Source organism: Rhinopithecus roxellana, chromosome 3, assembly GCF_007565055.1.
Source record: "Rhinopithecus roxellana isolate Shanxi Qingling chromosome 3, ASM756505v1, whole genome shotgun sequence".
Classification (NCBI taxonomy): domain Eukaryota; kingdom Metazoa; phylum Chordata; class Mammalia; order Primates; family Cercopithecidae; genus Rhinopithecus; species Rhinopithecus roxellana.
This window is the reverse complement of record NC_044551.1, coordinates 156,696,205-156,717,118: the sequence shown is the minus strand read 5'-3', so window position 1 is coordinate 156,717,118 and position 20,914 is coordinate 156,696,205. Positions and strand designations below refer to the sequence as shown.

Genomic DNA, 20,914 nt, shown 5'->3' with positions numbered 1-20,914 from the left:
CTTCTAAGTAGAGATGGCAAGAAGATATGTAGTTCTGGGTTTCATGAAAGAAGTATTTGCATAGAAATACATATGTGGTGGTCGAGAGCGGTGGCTCATGCCTGTAATCCCAGCACTTTGGGAGGCCGAGGCAGGCTGATCACCTGAGGTCAGGAGTTTGAGACCAGCTTGACAAAATTGGAGAAACTCCGTCTCTACTAAAAATACAAAATTAATTGGGTGTGATGGCACATGCCTATAATCCCAACTACTTGGGAGACTGAGGCAAGAAAATTGCTTGAACCTGGGAGGTGGAGGTTGCGGTGAGCCAAGATCACACCATTACACTCCAGTCTGGGCAACAAGAGTGAAACTCCATCTCAAAAAAAAAAAAAAAAAAAAAAAATTAGAAGAAAATAAATACAAATGTGGGAGTCATCAACTCTTAGATGTATTTAAAGCCATAAGAGCAGATGAAATTATACCTATGGAATGAGGGTAGATGGAAAAAGAAGGAGGTCCCTGTACTGATGCTGGGGGAATACTAACAATTTGAGGCTGATCAGAGGAGGAATATTCAGAAACAACTTTAAGAGAGTAGCCAGAGATAGAGTAAAAACCAGAACTGTGAGATGTAACAGAAACCAAAAGAAGAAAGTGTTTGAAGAAAGGAGTGATGAATGTGTCAAACATTACTGAGAGATGGAGGAAGATGGGGAAAGGAGATGATTGTTGAACTTGGCGACAAGTTGCGATGTGTTGAGAAACAGTAGGTGGGAAAGTGGAGATAGAGACCATGCACACCTGATTCAGGATTTTTTGCTATAAATAGAAGGAGAAAAATGGGACAATGGGTGGAGGTGATATGAAATAAATGTTTTATTTTAATGAATGATATTAAGGCAGGTTTATTTGCTGATGGGAATGAGTCAACAGACAGATAAAAACTTATGATGTAGCAGAAGGAAGAGAGAATTGAGTGGAGTCCTTGAAAAGGCAAGAAAAGATGGGATCTGGAAAACAACTCCAAGTGCTGGTTTTTGACAGGAACAGGGACAGTTCTTTCAATGTAACAGAAGAAAGGTAGGCAGTGTGAGTACAGGCATGGAAAGGTTAGCATATTTGGTAGTAAGAAGAAGGGAGAATGCCTGTCTAATTTTTTCCTCCTTCCATGACACAGTTGAGTTTATCAAAACAAAATAATATGCCTACCATTATGTACAAAGGAAGTACACTAGATAGTCTCTAGATAGTCTTATCTAAGGTACTGTTTCAGTATCCATTTCTTTCTAACAAACTACAGTTGATCCTTGAGCAACATGGGGTTAGGGACACGGACATCCTCTCTGCCTGTGCAGTTGGAAATCCACATATAACTTTTGACTCCCCCAAAACTTAATAAGTTAATAGCCTACTGTTGACTGGGAAGACTCGTCGATAACATAAACAGTCAATTAACACATATGTATATTATACACTGTATTCTTACAATAAAGTAAGCTAGAGAAAAGAAATGTCATTAAGAAACTAAAAGGAAGAAAAAATATATTTACTGTTCACCGAATGGAAGTGGTCTTCCATTCTCATGGTCTTCACATTGGGTAGGTTGAGGAGGAGGAGGAGGAGGAAGAGTAAGGGTGGGTCTTGCTATCTCAGGGGTGGCAGGGGTGGCAGAGGTGGCGGAGGTGGAGGAGGTGGAAGGGGATGCAGGAGAGGCAAGCGCATTCAGTGAAACTTTCACTGGAAAAAATCTGTGTATATGTGGCCCCATGCAATTCAAACCTGTGTTGTTCAAGGGTCAACCAAACTTCCAAACTTAGTGGCTTAAAACAACAATTTATTATTTCTCACTTTTTGGTAGATTGACTAAGTGGTCCCTCTGCTTCGCAAGGGTTGGCCAGGGTCCTGAGAATGGTGAAATGTCCAGAATGGCCTCACTCTCATGGCTGGCAGTTTATGTTGGCTGCCAGCTGGAAGCTCAGCCGGGGCTGCCAGCCAGAGGCCTTGGTTTTCCTCCATGTGAGCCTTTTCACACAGATGGTTGGGTTTCCTCACCCCATGGCAGTCTCAGGGGTGAAGGACTTCCTACATGTTGGTCAGCTGGATTGTTTGGGAGGGATTCAGTATTAGGTTAGTTTCAGCTTTGGGGACCATATTTTATAATTTATCTATTCATACAATCTATAACTGAGAAACCATATCCATATTTTGACTTGCTAATTAAGACTGTCCGATAAGAATTCTTAACAACAACAGCTGTGATTTTTCTCAGACCCAGAAAATAAGTAAAGCTTCATTTCCCCTTTGGTGACTTGAATTTCTTTTCCCAGGTAGAAAACTGCCACCTGTCACCAGGACTCCTCTTATTTTTCTGTGCACATGGCAGATTTATCCTGGGTGCAAATTTTAAAAGTCCCATTTCCCTCGCTACACACGCACTAGTTACAGCATTTTTCTGAGGCACTGTCAAGTACCAATGAAAAGGGAGCACTGACTCCGTGATCACACACAGGAAAATGAAGAGCCCTTGCTTCTGACCCCATGAATGTAAACACAGTCAATGTGAAACTATACTTAAAGCTTTGTGTTCCCGAGATAATGAGAAAAAGGAAATCTGAAAAAGTGGCATGTTCATGAATAAGAAATGGTGGAGTCCAAAATATGGAAGAGAGCTAACTGACAGACAAATCCCAAAATCATGCAGCTTTTGGGAAAAGCCACTTGGCCCATACAGATATCCCTATAGCTTTTCATTGCAAAAAAGTTGGAATGTAAACATGATAATTCATTATAAAGTGAATTCTGTTTTCCCCTGAAGTTACATCACAAAACATGCAAACAAAAAATACCTGAAATTGAACATAAAGTTCCATTAGAAAAATGTATTTTTGGTGAGGAAGTGATAGGGAGGGGAACTAGTCCTTGCAATATTTTAGACTTGTATCGCTCTTGCACCCTTATGTCTACTAGAAATTGAAATTACGGTTAAGCTGAAATACCTTATCTTTGCCATGTTTTCTGTATCTCACAGCATTTTCCCTACTTTTGCCAGCACCTCCCCTTTCCAGACCATGGAAATTTCTTTTGTATCTGAGGTTCTTTCACAACTGAAGGGTTCTTTCATATCTGAGGGCTGTCCAATAAACTTTCTACAATGATAGAAATGTTCTGTATTTTCACTGTTCAATACAATAGCCATTAGTTACATATGATGACTGAATGCTTGAAAAGTGGCTAGTGCAAATGAGAAACATAATTTAAAACTTTATAGTTAGCTTTAGTTACTTACAACTAAAATATAAATAGACATATGTGGTTAGTGACTACCACATTGGACAGCGAAGCCTGGTGTCTCACTTGTAGCTCATGGAATTCTGCTCCTCCTTTTCTCTAGATGATGAAAAACCTGAGCTGATGGACAATGCCCATAAGTGTATTGTGATATTGCAACTCAGGTTTTTCATTAATGTAATTACTACAAATAAATACTGTATGATAGTGTTTAGTGTATATTATATGATAGTAAATACCATATAGTATTTATCTGGAGTAATTTGATTAATGTTGTATCCCTCACTGGATCACAGGCTTCTTAGGAGTAAGGGCTTTGTCTGTTTTTTCTCACTTTTATATTATGCCCAGCACCTAGTACAGTATCTGGAACCTAGTAGGTGCTCAATAAAGATATGAGTAAATGAATGAATTAAAGAATATCCAAACACCTTTGATATAAATGAGAAATGAGGACTCCATTAGCTACTGTGTGTATGTGTGTTTGTGTGTGTGTGTGAGAGAGAGAGAGAGAGAGAATGGGAGAGAGATTGATTCTAGAGAATAATCTAAACATATGGAGAGGAGACAAAGACCAGGTTATTAAAGAGAAATAGAATTGATTGCATAATACTTCAGAATCAGAAAGTTGGCTTTATCAATAATAAGACTCTTCTTAAGCATTTACTATATGCCAGACAGTACCCTAAGTACTTTACATGAAGTATCTCATGTAATCTGCATAAGCTAACACTGTAGAATACGTACTATTATTATCCCCATTTTACAGATGATATGGAGGATGACAGGAGTAATTTGCTGCAGGTCACACAGCAAGTAAGTAGTAGAACATGCATTTAAACCCAGGCAGTCTGGATTCAGAGCCTACCTTCTTAACCACAATGCTGTATTGCCTTCTGTTTGATTATGTCCATATGGTGACAGAAGCTTAGTGACCTCAAATGTCTGCATCAGGTCTTTTGTCTAAATTTAAGCTTCAGTAAACCAGTATCTCCTGGAGGTTTAGGCCTCTTTCCAGCAGTGCACATGGAGGGGAGGTGGGAATAGTAGCATAAGGATAATGGGATATGAAAATCTGTACAGGATTCTTTTTTCTCAAAGAGTCAAACAAATATTTTTATCTCTAGGATTTTTTGCCTTCTAATAATAAGGGGAAAATAAAAGTCTTCTCTTGAATGAAATGAAATGCAAAATAATATCTCCCCCTTCTCCAAATCTCTGGTCTGGTAAGAGAGATGAATGAAAGCTAAGAGTTGCTGCTATCTTTGTGTGAATGAGAGTTTTACTTCACCTTCCCTCTCCCCTTCCCTCCTCTCTATCATAAATTTAGTGCTCCATAAATAGTCCAAGGTTGGCATTCCTATTTAGGTGCTTCTTTGTTTCATGTAAGAATAGCTTATCTTCCTGCGCTAGTTATACTGTTTGCCCCCCAACTCCCACCCATCAGATTCACTCTTTGCCCTTCCTTGTCCTGCCTGGAACCCTGTACATTAACCTCTATGGGTTCCCTCATCCTTTGGCTTCTGACTGTGGTTCATTCAGCAGAAACTTGGCATGGGGGTAGGAGGAAGAGCAGAAAGGAGAGACTGGATTGTTTCTTCCCCCTTCTTTCTCCCTACTTTACTGCCACATTCTTGCATGAGCTGCCTGATGGCCCCTTCGATGTGGCTCCAGTACTTACTTGGATCTGGTGACACTTCTTCTTCACCTCACCCCTGTATGTCGAGGGAAGGGAATGTTTTACCACTCATGCAGGCCCCTGAGTGTCTCTACTGAGTCTTGTTTCCCTTAGCTTGGCCCACATCTTTGTAGATAGTCCCTTTAATAAGTTATTTTCAGCAAACTGTTTTGAATAGAATAGTATTTCCTGCTTGGGACCCAGCCTGATATATTTTGCCTCTAGTGGTTTTCAGTTTTCTTAACAGCTGGAAGAGGCCTCAGGTAGATTGTTCCATAAACTGGATTATGAGATTGTGTTGCCTTGTCTCCAACATTGCTCAGGGGAGAGATACTCTGAATGTAGCAAGCATGTGTACCCTGTTACATGTATCAGAAATAGCTCATCAGACTTTTTTTTTTTAACCCTTGAATGAAATGAACTCAAGATTATTCATTCCCTTTGCCCAGAGACTGATCATCAAGCAACCTTGTGATTACTAAATTGGTTTCCTAGGTATCCTGATGCAGAGAAAGGGGTATCTTGGAGGGTGGACACCAACAGTTCAGATCCTGGAAAAGTTTAATCCTCTCTTATATTGATCAAATGCATTGTTTTTAAAGAAAAGAAAAAAGAATACAGTGTCCCTTTTTCCCCTTCCACATGCATACCACCTTTTTCCTTTCCAGCTTGCATTCCTCTTTTCTCTCTCTCTCTCTCTGATTTTTTTCTTTTTGGTTTTTGCTTGCTTTTGCTTATGGCTTCAGCCCTGTGTTAAAATGAAGATTCCATTACTCAGCTGTATAAACTAATCTGTATCCATTCTTCTATACTGTGTCCATAGTCTGTCTTCCTTCCTGTTTTGATAAAATAATAATTTTTCTTGTCAAAGACCAGCTCCTTTCTTTGTGCTCTTACACTCATCTCTCTTGTTTTCTCAAGGATTTCCATTCCTCACTTACTATCCACTTTCTCCCACAACAGTTTCTTCCTTCTTCTTGGAACATTCCTATTGCCATTATGAGCATGCTCTGACATCTCCTATTTTAGTAAAAACCCTTTCTTGACTCCATATCCCCCTCCAACTAGTGCTCATTTCTCTGTTCCTCTGCACAGCAAAACTTTTTGAAACAGTTGTTTATACTGGCTGGCACCACTTCCTTACCTTTCATTGACTCCATTCTGGCTTCCTTCCAGGAAGCCATCACTCCACTGAAGCAGCTTTAGTCAAGGTCATTAGTGACCTCCATGTTGCTGAATTCTATTGCCACTTCTCATCTTACTCAGCCTCTTATAAACATTGGACACAGCTGACCAGTCCCTTTTTAAAATACTTCTCTTGGCTTCTGTGGCACCATTCTTACAGTTTTCTTTCCTGACTCCTCCTCCTCTATTCAACCTCTAAACGTTGGTTTGCTGAGCACTTGAAATGTGACTAGTGAGAAATGAGATATGCCGTAAAACATAACATTCACTCTGGATTTCAAAGACTTAGTATTTAAAAAATGAATGCGAAATGTCTCATGAATAATTTTTTACATGGGTACATGTTGAAATAATAATATTTTAGATATATTGTTATTAAAATTATTCTGTTTCTTTTTACTTTTTAATATGGCTATAGAAAATGTAAAATTACACATGTAGCTCATATGTGTGGCTCACACATTTCTACTGGACAGTGCTGTTCTAGAACCTCTTCCCTATTACCCTTCTCATTTCATCTTATCTAGTTCTATAGCTTTAAATACCAACTATATGTTGACTCCCAAATGTAAACCTTTAACTCTAACCTTGTATTTTAAACCAAGACTTACCTACCCACTTGTGCTTGAATTTCCATTTGCATGTCTAACAGGCATCTTGGTATTAATATGTCAAAAATGGAATTTTCTATTTCTTTCAACTACTGAATTTCTCATCTCAACCAATGGTGCCATCCTCTGTCCAAGCCAAAACTTTAGTCATCTGTGATTATTCTATTTTCCTTGCCCACTTCATCCACTCTAGCAAGTCTTGTTGGTTCCATCTTCAAATTATATCTTAAATTCCATCAATTTTTCTTTATCTCCATGGCTACTACACAAGTTGAAACCACTGTCATCTCTCCTAGACTACTGCAAAAAAAACAAAAAGCAAAAAACAAACAAACAAAAAAAAAAAGCAAAAAAAGACCAGGACAGGACACTGCCAGCTTCCTAACTGGTCTTGTTGATTCCCCTCTTGTACCATGACAGTCTCTGCCCCATACCTCAGAGTGATCTCTTTTAATTTTAAATCACATGGTGTCTACTTCAACTCTCCAGTGACTTCCCATTGTGCTTAGAAAATAATCCATACTTACTTTGGATACAAACAAACAAACAAACTTACTTTAGTTTGCAAGGCCCAGCATGAGTCTCGTCACTACTTCTCTCCCTGACCTCATCCCATACCACTCTTCTTCCTTGTTATAACAATCTCTAGCCCCACTGGCCTTCCTTCCCTACTTTGATCATGTCAAGCTTATTATTTCCTCAGGCCTTTTGTGTGGGATTCTTCCCTCTGCTTCAAATGCTCTGCTCCCAGTGTTATGTGTGGCTGACTCCTCTTCATTCTTCACGTCTCAGCTCAAATTCCGTCTTCTTAGAGAAACCATGCCTGTAAGCACTGTCCTGTCCTGGTCATTTTTTTTTTTCTTGGAGTCTCTCTTTGTCACCCAGGCTGGAGTGCAGAGGGTCCATCTTGGCTCACTGCAACCTCCGCCTCCTGGATTCAAGCAATTCTCCTGCCTCAGCCTCCCAAGTAGCTGGGTCGGCAGACGCCGACCACCACACCCAGATTTTTTTTTTTTTTGGTAGAGATGGGGTTTCACCATGTTGGCCAGGCTTTTCTCAAACTCTTGACCTTAGGTGATCTGCCCGCATCGGCCTCCCAGAGTGCTGGGATTACAGGCATGAGTCACTGTACCTGTCCTGTCCTGGTCATTTTCAATCCAATCATACTCACATACCTCTCTCTTTATTTCCCCCTCTTTTCTTTCTCTCACTGAATTTATTTTTGTTTATTTCTTCCTTTTAGTGTCTGTTTCCCTTTACGAGTGTAAACTGTTCAAGGGCAGAGGCCTTATGTGTCTTATTTGCCTCTACGTTCTTAGCATCTGATAGAAAGCTTGAAACAGAGTAGGCGCTAAAGACACTTTTGAATGATAAGTTCTAAAATAAGTATTAATCAAATGGATGTTCTAAAAGAAATAATGAAATAAAAATACTATTGGAATGAATAAGTTCATTTTGAAATGAATAATACAGGATACCTTAGAAATGAAGGCATAACATAAGGAGTTATGCATTACACTTTAACAGATGTTAATCCTTTATTGTGACTGAGTTTGTCATATCAGCAAATATTGAGGGCCTAGCATTTGCAAAACACACTGTCTCTGCCCTTAGAATTGTGAGAGCCGAGAGAGCAGTGGGACACTGAGCCTCTGAAATACAAAGGGGAAGGATGACATTAAAAGAGAAGTGGGGTGTGTGTGTGTGTGTGTGTGTGTGTGTGTGTGTGCATATAAGAATCAAGAATGGGTGCCCGCTCAACAGAAAACAGCTCACCTGACTCCAAGTTTTGCCTAGATTTTAGCTCTAGCAGGAACCATGGCTATTATTTCTTTAGCATCTGGGGCAGTGCTATGCATAGCAGATTTTTCAATAAATGTTTCTGGAAGAATGAATAAATAAATTTAGGAACTGTAACAAAAACTCAGGGAAAGTAAAGTCTTAAAATTACTGACTTCGGATGATATTGAAGTGTCTAGAAACAACATGAAAAAGAATGCACATGAACTAAAAACTATAAAGTAGAAACAGATGAATCATGAGGATTTGGGACTAAGAGAATAATTCCTTTTTCTTGTCCTGCTTCACGCCCCCAGAGTTGAATCAACCTCAGAGTTCCTGTTGACCTCAGGAGAGGATTCCAAAAACACAGATCAGGAAAACAGAGTGGGGGAAATCTTTGAAAGTTAAACAGCAAAAACATCCATCTTGAGGACATCTCATTTTTTCCCAATCCAAGTTAGATCTGCTATGATATGTAAAAGAAAATGAATGATGGTGTTGATCATGAATGTATTATCTGGTTGTGATAATAATGGACAGATGTATCTGTGTCCGGACTGTACTTCTGCTATGGTCTATTTTAGGGAGCTTCTGGATTTTAATCTAAAAGTGATATCTGGAAAAGAGATAATAATTTGTGTTCACATAGCACTCTTCATCCAAAGGTCTCAAAGCACTTTACAAAGGAATAATTATTATTATCCCAGATGGAACAACTCAGACAGAGGGGCTGCTGCACTTTTCAGCAAATTGGGGAGTGGAAGCCCCTTGACTCCAAACATAGCCATAGGCTATAAATTATTGAATCCTGGCCTCTCTTGATTGGGAACTGGAACTACCAATGAGAGGTTTTTTTTTTTTTTTTTTTTTTTTTTTTTTAATAAAGCAGAAAATCAGGCTCCAATCTTAAGAATTTCAGCATGTGTTCAAAACATATGAAAGTGAATGCTTTTAAAACTGATGAATTTTGGGCAAAGTATGGCTACTTAAAATAAGAAAAGTGGTTATTACAGTCAAACTAACAATGGTTAACATGCTGAACACTATTCTAAGTGGGTTATACATATTATTTTATTTAAGACTCATAACAATTTTAATGACGTAGAAAGATATATCATTTTACTCACTTTACAGTTGAGGAAACTGAGACAGAGAACGTAAGTAGCTAGGCCAAAATGTCAGTCAAGCAAACTGGCAGAGCTGGAATTCAGACGCAGGCAGTTTGACTCCAGAGACTTCACTCTTAGCAAGTTTCTCTGTGTCCAGGTACTGTGTGAAACATTTCACATGAATTAACTCACTTAATCCTTACACAACTCCTAGGAAGTAGATATTTTATTGGGGGCCCCTCCCAAAAAAGGAAATCAGAGAAATTAGAGACCTCTTAGATGATAATGAAAGTGACACCAAGAGACTGCCTCTTACCCAGAGAGTTCTGACGGTGCTGTGCATGAGGACATGCTTTGGCAATGGACAAGCTTGGATCAGAGTCCCAACTGTGTCTGTCATTTGGAAAGTTATTAAACCACTATAAATTTTCCATTTGTGAAATGCAAAGTAGTTAAGGCTCAGAAATGAAAAGACTTAAAAAGGTGAAGTGGCCAGGCGTGGTGGCTCAGCCTGTAATCCCAGCACATTGGGAGGCTGAGGTGGGAGGATCACAAGGTCAGGAGTTCAAAACCAGCCTGACCAAAATGGTGAAACCCTGTCTCTACTAAAAATACAAAAATTATCTGGGTGTGGTGGCGCATGCCTGTAATTCCAGCTACTCAGGAGGCTGAGGCAGGAGAATCGCTTGTACCCAGGAGGCAGAGGTTGCAGTGAGCCAAGATGGCGCCACTGCACTCCAGCCTGGGTGACAGAGCGAGACTCCATCTCAAAAAACAAACAAACCAAAAAGGTGAAGTGACTTGTCCAAGCTCACGTTCCAGTAGAGGTGGAGTCAGGATTTTGAAAAGTAGACAAAAGAGCACTGGGCCAGGGGTCAGGAAATGAGGGCTATTCCTGCTGCCAACGAGGCTGTGTGACCTTGAGCAAGTCAAATAATCTCCATGGTCTCTGTGCCTTCCTCTGTAAAAGAAGGACATCAGGCTACATTGATACTAAAGTCTTCCCCAGTGCTAACATTCTGACTCTCAATATCTGTTTTCTGTTTAGTCCCTTGTTTGAAAATCCTTGGAGGAAAAGAAATTAACCACACAGAACCTGAAAGTGACTCTGGAAGCCAAATTTAGAAAACAGATTTCAAAAGGAGAAAAAATAAGTTTACAAAATTTCTTTATTTAGAAAGTGAGACTGCCCTGCAAAGTGTTCGGCTTGATTTGTGAGACTCTGTGACCAGATAAAGGCCATACAGATCTCCTTGATTAGCCAGTTCTCCTAGCTGCAGTAAGCCATGAACCTGGTTCAGTGGCCCTTTCTGGCCTGCTATCCTGGCTAAAGCTGGAAGAAGCCCATCCTGTGTGGGAGGGATCTGAGAAAAGAAGCCAAGCTTTTCATGTGGGTGTTCTATCTTGAATTCAGAATGTCTACACCATTCTGTCTACTTCTGTTTTTGTTCTTAGTGATTATTATATAGTGACACAGCCCACTGCTACCATGAACCAGTTTTTTTCACAACCTTGTGCTAAGCCATGGTATAGTGAACAGGTCTGGCTTCCATTTCTTTATGTGGTTCTATTCAAAAGTGTGCGCTTGAGTTTGTTATAAATCTTGGCAAAAAAAGATATCCATAGCTTTGTGATCTTGGGAAAGTCACTTAAATTCTCCGTGTGTCAATTTTCCTCATGTTTTTGTAAAATAATGCTTATCCCACGTGCTCTTCAGTGTTATGAATTTCGAATAGTGTATATGTGGAAGTAGTTTGAGGAAATTAAAGACCTCTTAGACGACAATGAAAGTGATGCTGGCCAGGCACGGTGGCCCACGCCTGTAATTCCAGCACTTTGGGAGGACGAGGCGGGTGGATCACTTGAGGTTGGGAGTTCGAGACCAGCCTGGCCAACATGGTAGAACCCCGTTTCTACTAAAAATACAAAATTAGCTGGGAGTGGTGGCAGGACCCTGTAGTCCCAGCTACTTGGGAGGCTGAGGCAGAATTGCTTGAACCTGGGAAGCAGAGGTTGCAGTGAGCCGAGATTGCACCATTGCATTCCAGCATGGGCAACAAGACCAAAACTCCGTCTCAAAAAATAAATAAATAAATAAATAAATAAATAAATAAATAAATAAGAGAGAGAGGAAAATAATATATTTATTCTTCATGACATGTTCTATTGAAAAATTGTATTTTTTTTTTTTTTTTTTTTGAGACAGGGCTCTGTTGCCCAGGCTGGAGTGCAGTGTTATGAGCCTTACTGAAACCTCTGCCTCCTGGGTTCTAGCATTTCCCTGCTTCAGCCTCCCAAGCAGCTGGGATTACAGGTGAGTGCCACCACGCCCAGGTTTTTTTTTTTTTTTTTTTTTGTAGTAAAGATGGGGTTTCACCATGTTGGCCAGGCTAGTCTTGAACTCCTGACCTCAAGTGATCCACCCCACTTAGCCTACCAAAGTAGGCTAATACCACTTAGAAATTCTCAGCTCTTAGATTGGGAACCACCAGTGTAAGTAAAATATTAATAATTCTCAACTTTAATTTTGGCCCTTACTGTGCACCAGACATTGTTCTAAGCACTTTACATATTATCTCACGTAATCCACATCCTCCTCATCCTTCTAGTCTCAGCTTAAATGTTATCTCCTCAGACAAGCCTTCTGTTATCCAAGTAGACCTATCCTCTCCCCTTTCCATTATTCTCTATCATTTCATCCTGTTTATTTCCTTCAGGATACTCAGCAATACAAGTAATTAGTTACCCATTTGTGTACTTGTTTACTGTTTCTTCCCAGTCAGAGTATGAGCTTTGAGAGCACAGACATGTACTATTGAACAGTTTGGTTCACCACAGTGTACCCAGTAACATATAGTGCCTCAGTGACTGGCACAGAGGAGCCATTTGATTGAATATTTATTGAAAGTACATAATAAGCAAAAAATGGCTTTATGAAGTAGACCCTATTATTTTCTCCTTCATACTGATAAGGAAACTAAGGCCTAGAGAGTAAAATAGACTCATCCCAAAGTTGGTAAGTCACAGAGTTGCTTTAAAACCCAGCTCTTCCGGACTCTAGAGCACAAATTCTTCACTATGACCCTCGTCTCAGGAACAGAAGACTGAGTTCAGTCCTGGCTGTGTGAGATCTTGAGTAAGTCCCCTATCCCCTCTGGGACTTTTTCTTTCATTGAAAAATGAAAGAGTGGATGTTGCTATCTTCCTTATGGTGATGTTTTGTGATTTATGAGGTCTGTGATCTATGAAAATGAAATAGGGGACACTGAAGGAGCCAACAAGATTGGCTTGATGCCTTTAAAAGTGCCAATTTTCAGTTATTTTCTTCCTTCTCTCCTTCTTTCACTGGAGATTTGCTAATCCTTATTTTATGCCAGGCATTGTGTTGGAGGTAATAGGAATCCAAAGGCGAACGGGATATATATATAGTCCCTTATATTAACGTGCCTGGCCTGATGGGAGATGCAGACCCATTAAATGGCTGCTTGAAATACAGTATGGGCCATATCCCAACAGTAATACTATGTGTGAGGCTCATGGCAATACAGAGGAGGAAGGGATTAATTCTATCATCTATGTGTATGTTGGTGGGAGTAGAGGTGGATATGTAGGAAGGGGGATGCAGTATAATGCTGAGCTGGGCCTTGGGAAAAGAATAGTTATCCATGTGGACAAGGTGGAGGTGAGGCTTTCTGGACACAAGAGACATTGTATGCAGAAGCACACCAAGAAACAGCATGAAGTGCTGAGGATTGCTAGGGTGGGGGTTTGGCTCTCAGGATATGAAGTTGGCTAGGCAAAGGGAGCCCATGAAGAGCCTTGCTGAGGAGTTTGGACTTTACATCTGAGAGCGGTAGCATGGCCAAATTGTGCTTACATTTTATTTTTAGAAGGATCACTCTGGCATTGGTAGGACTGGAGATAGGTGATGAGGTGAAAAGAGTGGAGACCAGTTAATAGGCTTTGAAGTTGTCCAGGTGAGAGATGATGAGGACTTGGACTTAAGGTGTTTGCAGCAGAGTTGGAGTGGAAGTAGATAAATTGGAGATTATTTTAAAAGGGAGACCCAAAGGCCTTGGTGATTAATTGGATGAGGAAGAATAAAAGATGAGATGAAGGGACTTATTGTAATGGATTGATAGAGTCTAAAAGAATAAAACAGTGGCATTAATAATTATAGGTGATTTGGAGTGAAGTGGAAGAAATAATGATGTTGGTTTTGGATGTATTGAGTTTAAGATGTCTCTTAGCCTGTAGGAAAGGAGTAGCTCTCTCTACTTCCTTTCCAGAATAGCAGTCCTAGCCTAAGTCAGTCATCCTTGGACCAGTTTCCTGTGGAGCCCAGTTCGGTATAAAATTCCCCAAGATCTCACTGGCATTCCTGAGCCCCACATCCTTCAAGGTTAAAAGCCGAGTGTTGAAAACTCCCTGGACCCTCACTGATAGGCAAATGGATTATGGGGCTGGGTGTGTGTGTGTGTGTGTGCTTTAAATCAGATGCTGGCTCCAGTGCGGCAAACTCTTCTGCCTCTTGCAAGCATCAGCCTTGGAAAAAAAAACAAAAAACAAAAAACCGTTTTTTATGGAGCAGCCTCTGGCCCTGACAGGCTCTGGCTCTCTATTGGCTCCCAAGAAGCCCCCCACCTCTCTTAGCAGATTTTTAAAAGATGAGGTTGTACAGTGCTCAGCCAGATCCCCACGTGGCTGCTGAAGAAAGGCCAGAGTGTTGGGGACTCGACCCTTTCTCAGCCACCACTTCGGTGTCCTCAATCCTGAGACAAGACACCTTGTAGCTCAACTCTTTCCATAATGACGGAGCTGGGATCCTCCCCCACCTCAAGTCGAATATCCAGCTCTCACCAGGCGGTGGCAGGACCGAGCACGTGGTATCATTTAGGGGCTGGGCTCCAGGGTCCCCCTAGGAAAGAGGACAGCCCAAGAGGAGAGAGGCTGGCCGGCCACCCTGGCCATGGAAACCTCTCTGGCTCCTACAGCTGCCGGCCAAAGGCAGGGGGCACGCCCTGCGTCCTATTCCCACGTTCACAGGATGGTGTCAGGAGCCCGTTATCTCTTCTCCGCCTTCTCCTCACGCACCACCCCTACTGTCATACCGATAAATCCCGAGAGCAAAGGGTGGCACGATTCCTCCCTCGCCCCTGCGGGCTGAAGGCGGGCACTAAAGCAGTGCAGTCCCAAGCTTCCCCTGCAGAAGCCGCGCTCCCCACTCAGTCCGGGGGCAGAGGGGGCGCGAGAGAGCAAGTGGGCGGGCGTCCCATCCTCCGCATCCTCCTCCAGGTCCTGGCGCACAGGGTGGGAGCGCTGCGCTGCGCCGCGCTGCGCATCGCGGCCCGCTTGCCGCCTGCCCCCTGCCCTAGCTGGGCCACCTCCCCGGGCTGCCGGTGGAGGGCTAAGAGGCGCTAACGTTACGCTGTTTCCGGTTTTCCAGCGGGCTCTGTTTCCCCTCCCAAGGCGGCGGCGGCTGAGCGGCGGAGCCCCCCAAATGGCCTGGCCAGATGCGGCAGGTTTGCTGCTCAGCGCTGCCGCCGCCGCCACTGGAGAAGGGTCGGTGCAGCAGCTACAGCGACAGCAGCAGCAGCAGCGAGAGGAGCAGCAGCAGCAGCAGCAGCGAGAGCGGCGGCAGCAGCAGGAGCAGCAGCAACAGCAGCATCTCTCGTCCCGCTGCGCCCCCAGAGCCGCGGCCGCAGCAACAGCCGCAGCCCCGCAGCTCCGCAGCCCGGAGAGCCGCCGCCCGTTCGCGAGCCGCAGCCGCCGGCGGCATGAGGCGCGACCCGGCCCCCGGCTTCTCCATGCTGCTCTTCGGTGTGTCGCTCGCCTGCTACTCGCCCAGCCTCAAGTCGGTGCAGGACCAGGCGTACAAGGCACCCGTGGTGGTGGAGGGCAAGGTACAGGGGCTGGCCCCAGCCGGCGGCTCCAGCTCCAACAGCACCCGAGAGCCGCCCGCCTCGGGTCGGGTGGCGCTGGTAAAGGTGCTGGACAAGTGGCCGCTCCGGAGCGGGGGGCTGCAGCGCGAGCAGGTGATCAGCGTGGGCTCCTGTGCGCCGCTCGAAAGGAACCAGCGCTACATCTTTTTCCTGGAGCCCACAGAACAGCCCTTAGTCTTTAAGACGGCCTTTGCCCCCCTCGACACCAACGGCAAAAATCTCAAGAAAGAGGTGGGCAAGATCCTGTGCACTGACTGCGGTGAGTCGCCCCCTCCCTTTGCTGGAGAAAGGGGGGAGGGGCGAGGTGGTGGAGAATGGGGGTGGGGCGGGGAGGTGCTGCAGGTGCCCGGGCCTGGCAAAGTCCGGGCGCTGGGGGGTGGGGCCGCCCCTGGGCAGGGCGCCTGGCACGGGTGGGTGGGGGGTTGGGGCTGAGAGAAGGAGGATCAGGATCAAAGTGTGCCAGGGGCGGGGGGCGGAGGGAGGCGCTGGCCTGTGCCAGCGGGGATCTGCGGCTGATGTGTGGCATGTGGGGCTGGAAAGCTGCCATCATAGCCCAGTAGCGGAAGGAAAAACGGAGAGGTCCTGGCGGTGCTGGCCTGAGGCTGTGTCAGGAGTGACCCTCGGAGGCCTTGCCCGCTCTGCCCCCGCGGGCCTGCCGTGCCCAGGCTGGCAGGGTCTGCAGGAGCAGCTGGGCAGACTCCCAGGCTGTGAAGGCCTCCGCTTACAAGTTCTCCTAGGGAATGATCGCCCCCGCCCCCTCCTTCCTCTCCTGGGCTCGTTGCTCTGCTCATCCACACCGCTGGCGCAGGCAGAGTTGGACTTTTTCTGCTACTGTTTTCCGTCCTCCATGTGGCTCCAGGTTTTTTCTCCATCGTGATTGTCTGTCTTTGCTAAGCAGGTAGCCCATCCTTTTCTTAAGACTAGCAAGCAGTCACCTCTTTTTTTTTTTTTTTTTTTTTTTTGTAATAGCTGTTTCTGGGGGATATTACAAGGTCTGTTGATTGCGATGATGATGAAAGAGAGTAACTTACTTCTGCTGAATGCTTTAAGTTCAGCTCTAACGTCTTACTCGCCAGATGTATTTGACTGCATCTTTCATCTTCATGATGTTGGATGCTGCACAGGAATGCAGGTGATTAGAAACAAAACACTGAAATCTGTAGATCTCTGCAGCTGGGAATGGAAGTCTCCCATGTCAAAAGTCAAATAAATGTCAGTCTAAGAGCTTTTTCTTCTTGTCCCTGAATCCAGTACTTACTTCTTAGTAAGATATTTCAGATCAAATTGACCCACACTGGAGTATTTGGTGTAAGCCCGTCTCGTGCTTATTCACGTTGGGGTTTCTTTTTGTCCCAACTAAAGCTGAATTTGTTGGCATGTGGTATGACTTGCTGGACTGTGTAATCGCTGAATTATGATAGACGTCCTGTACTCTCATAGAAATTGGTATGTTTACCAGTTTACCAACTGATTCTAGGTAGTGTAGACAGGCTTTGTTTGAGTAGCAAAATATGTGTAACAGCTTATAGTAAGTTTTGCTGCCCTCATCTTTCTAGATCAATACCTATGACTTTTGGAAGCTTTCCTCCCCCACTCCCTTCAGGAGGCAAATTTTAGGAGTTTAGTTATGGGAGTATATCTAGGCACTAACTATGTTAAACTGTGATCACTTTAATGAGAAGAATCTTGGCAATGTCTTAATAAGGAGGGGAAAACTTTGGGGGATAACAGCAGTTTATCACCCTGACATTATCCTTAGGAATATTGTCGACTGCTTTTTAATATTAGTTTTATGTTCTGAAATGTTTTATGATGACAAGCAGAGACCAGCTAAGAATTTCTAGTTTTTTTATTCTATTGAGTATTTTCTCTGAGATCCCTTGGGAAGCTGTGAAACAGTATTATACAGTGGAAAATAGATAGTAAAAATATTTATTGAACCTTGTTCAAGGACAGCTTCTGTTTGGTTGTTGGTGAGTTGCTCCTGCATTTGCACAGTGTATATCTCCACATAATCGCTAGTCTGGGCCGCTGAGGACTTGACGGTCTTTGTCAGACAACCCCATAGAGTAACTGCTCCCTTGTCTCCCTCCTTCTGCTTTCTCCTTCCCCCAACACAATATGCCTCATCAATTACACATTGTTTGTTCTAGTGAGTATTTAATAGCTTAACAGTTAAATGCAGAAATCATGAAAGATTTGAGGGTCAGAAACATGGTCTGTTTCTAGATTATGATCATCTCATATTATCAAAATAGCATGTGTAGTACAGTTCTTAAAAAGATACATGTAGAACTGCAATCACTGGTAAAGGAAGGGCCCTCACATATCACAAATTATCAAGGATCAGGAATGTGTATGACAGTAAACATTTTAGAATGCAAAAAATTGCTTTGAATTGATATTCAAAGGAAAGTGTATAAATAGGTACTATTTTGGGGAGCCTTATATAAGGGGATTAGAAATTAAAGTACCTATTTGTGAGACTTGTGGAATTGGTGATAATATAACAGAAGAGCATAAACTGCATTTTCTTATTTTCTGCCGTGTGGTTAAAGAAAACATGTACTGGTAATGGTATATTAAATAAGGAAACAAAATCATCCTAACTAACCACAACACTGTCCTTGTGCTTAGCAGGAAATAACTAACAAATTCATTTTCTGTTTTCTATTCTAAAGAAAGCCCTCTGGGCCACAGGGTCATTGGGAACATTTTCTCCTTGGAGCAGATTTGCCCATTGCAAAATAGAGAAACTGGCACTTGGAAACTGTCGTCGTGGCCGTTATATTGAGCAACTGAGGTTGCATTGTTGCTTTGTTTAGCTAGTTTCAGGTCTGAGTGTGTGTAGGTTCTGAGAGGTGTGGTTCCCTGGGAGGTCATCTAGAAATCTTGTGGGGTTTTTTTGGGGGGGGGGGCACCATATGGAAGGATAATATTGTGTTTAAAAATTGGCCTCAGGAGCATCAATGCGGGAGGTCACACTGGACCTCTTCTTATCAGTCCTCGTAAATGGCTCATTTCCACTCTGAAATGTTGACTTGAAGTCTGTGATACAAGGTGGGGAAAGGTAGACAGGGGTCTTGCTGGAATAGCAAGACCTGCCAGAGTGGTATTTTTACATATCTAATGGGTATCATTTATCCAGAAAGAGTACATCTGGTGATAGAGTTGAGTAAAATCTTTGCATTTCTTAGAAGATTGCATGTTTGGAGGGAGGTGTTTTCTGTACCTTCTGTGGAAAGGCAAGGAAAAAGAGTTAGAAAGACCTTGCAGGGATTAGCAACACTGTACAATGTTATAAAAGCATCCTGTTCTGCAAATAGTCCTGCATTTTAAAAGATGGTTGCATATATTTTGGTATAATTACACCCTATCTTGTTGTTTTCTTATATTCATGTTTTTAAGCAGTTTCCTTATTGAATAGATGCAGTAAATAGCATAAAAAATAAAGATCATTTCTTTCTTTGGGATTTCCTGATTAGCGGTTTTCCAGTGTATAGTGTACTTCGTTGTTAAACAAGGAAAGGTGTATTCCTGGGGAATTTTACATTCTTTAGGATAGTTTTAAATTAATGTGGCACCCAGATTCACATATTAGAGAAAGGTGGTTCACAAAATTCAGTATAGCAAAAGCGACTACATATTTTTAAAATGCTGTTTATTTAAAGAATCTTTTCTTCCCTAGCCAGCTGGAAACCCAGCTGTGCTGCAGCTTGAAGATGGGAAAGTGAAACTAGATTAGAAACTGACCAGTGCTAGTGATGAGGACTAGAGGCATGGTTGCAGATTTAAGGATTGAATTGCCACCCTAATGTCATTATTTCTTGTAATGGCTGCTTTCCTTGGCAGACTGCAATTCTTGGGGCAGGAACAATAGCTTATCTTTGAGGTCTTCTTTCTCCTAGCTCTCCTGCCCCCCAGTGTTTCGTACTTTGCCTGGTTTATAGAAGGACTCTCCATCAGTGTCATTTGAATGGGTAAAGTCAAGTGAAGTTAAAGAAAGCCTCCAGATTAATACTAAAACAATCTTAACTCTCTGACCTGTGACATCAAGTCCTGTGCTGAAAAGCTGAGTTTGATGATAGCCTTTACCTGTCGCTATGGGAACCTTTCTTCCAAAAGAATCATTATCAACTAGAGTACTTAACCACAATGTGCTTAATCATTGTGCTGATTAGCGTTAATGGGATTTGAGCGGTGGAGAATAAAGATCTTGCTGGAAAAGACCCTCTTATTTTTTTTCTTTTGGAAAGTAGATTACTACTTGCCCACCCCCAAATTTAAACAAAAATAAAACAACCATCGGTTTGAATTAACAAACAGTTTGGGAGCTAGGGATGGTGGTGTATTAACAATCTAGGTGACTAACTTCCTCTTGGCCCCTAATCAAAGCAAATGTGCTTCCCCTTTACCATCCTCCTTTATCTAGGGAATTTTAATTTTATTTTCTAATATCAATTAGTTTTTTTCTTTACGAAATTATATTTATATTTTTGGAGCTGTAACACACTTATATGGCTCAAAATTCGGAAAATACATAAAAATATATGAAGAAAAGTTTCCTTCTTAACCCCCGTTCTCAGCTACCCAGCTTTAAGGCTCTGTGGTAAAATATTCAAGAATAATTTATTCTTGAAGTGTGTGTTTCTCTAAAAACACAATGTTTTTCAAAGTAGTCTTTTTTTTTTTTTTTTTTTTTAGATGGAGTCTTGCTCTGTCACCCAGGCTGGAGTGCAGTGGTACATTCTTGGCTCACTGCAACCTCTGCCTCCCTGGTTCAAGCGATTCTCCTGCCTCAGCCTCCCGAGTAGCTGGGATTACAGGCACCTGCCACTGCGCCTGGTTAATTTTTGTATTTTTAGTAGAGACAGGATTTCACCATCTTGGCCTGGTTGGCCTCGAACTCCTGACATCATGATCTACCCACCTCGGCCTCCCAAAGTGCTGGGATTAAAGGCGTGAGCCACCGCGCCCGGCCCAAAGTAGTCTTATATTTTCTTTCGACAGAGGAAGAATGTTAATTTTGCCATTAAGTCAATTTTGTGGTAAATTCTTCCCAGGTAGTACATATTTTCTTAACCTGGCCCAAGATCTTATCCACCTAGTTCTAATGATCTCTGAGTCCTCTATCTCAAGTGTCTAGTTAAAGGATCGTCTCTTCTCAATACCTTACCTCACAGATATAATTCAAGGTTCAGGAATGAAAATACCAACTTATTTTTCAGATACTTTGCCATTAAGTTTTCCATGACAATACATTTTATAAGTCTTAATTGGGATGCTCAAAGGAGAGATCCAAAGGTTTATCACTGAGATTCAGGGCTGCATCTCAAC

General features: G+C 42.5%; 1 protein-coding gene across 1 annotated transcript in view; it reads left to right on the top strand.

The window, feature by feature from the left end:
- NRG2 (neuregulin 2) overlaps positions 1-20,914 on the top strand; it is a 267,820-nt gene that overhangs the window by 54,392 nt on the left and 192,514 nt on the right. Inside the window, exon 2 of the mRNA XM_030927679.1 lies at positions 15,082-15,836. Within this exon, the coding sequence (XP_030783539.1) occupies positions 15,149-15,836 (688 nt within the window). The 5' untranslated portion in view covers positions 15,082-15,148. The remainder of the gene's footprint in view (positions 1-15,081; positions 15,837-20,914) is intronic.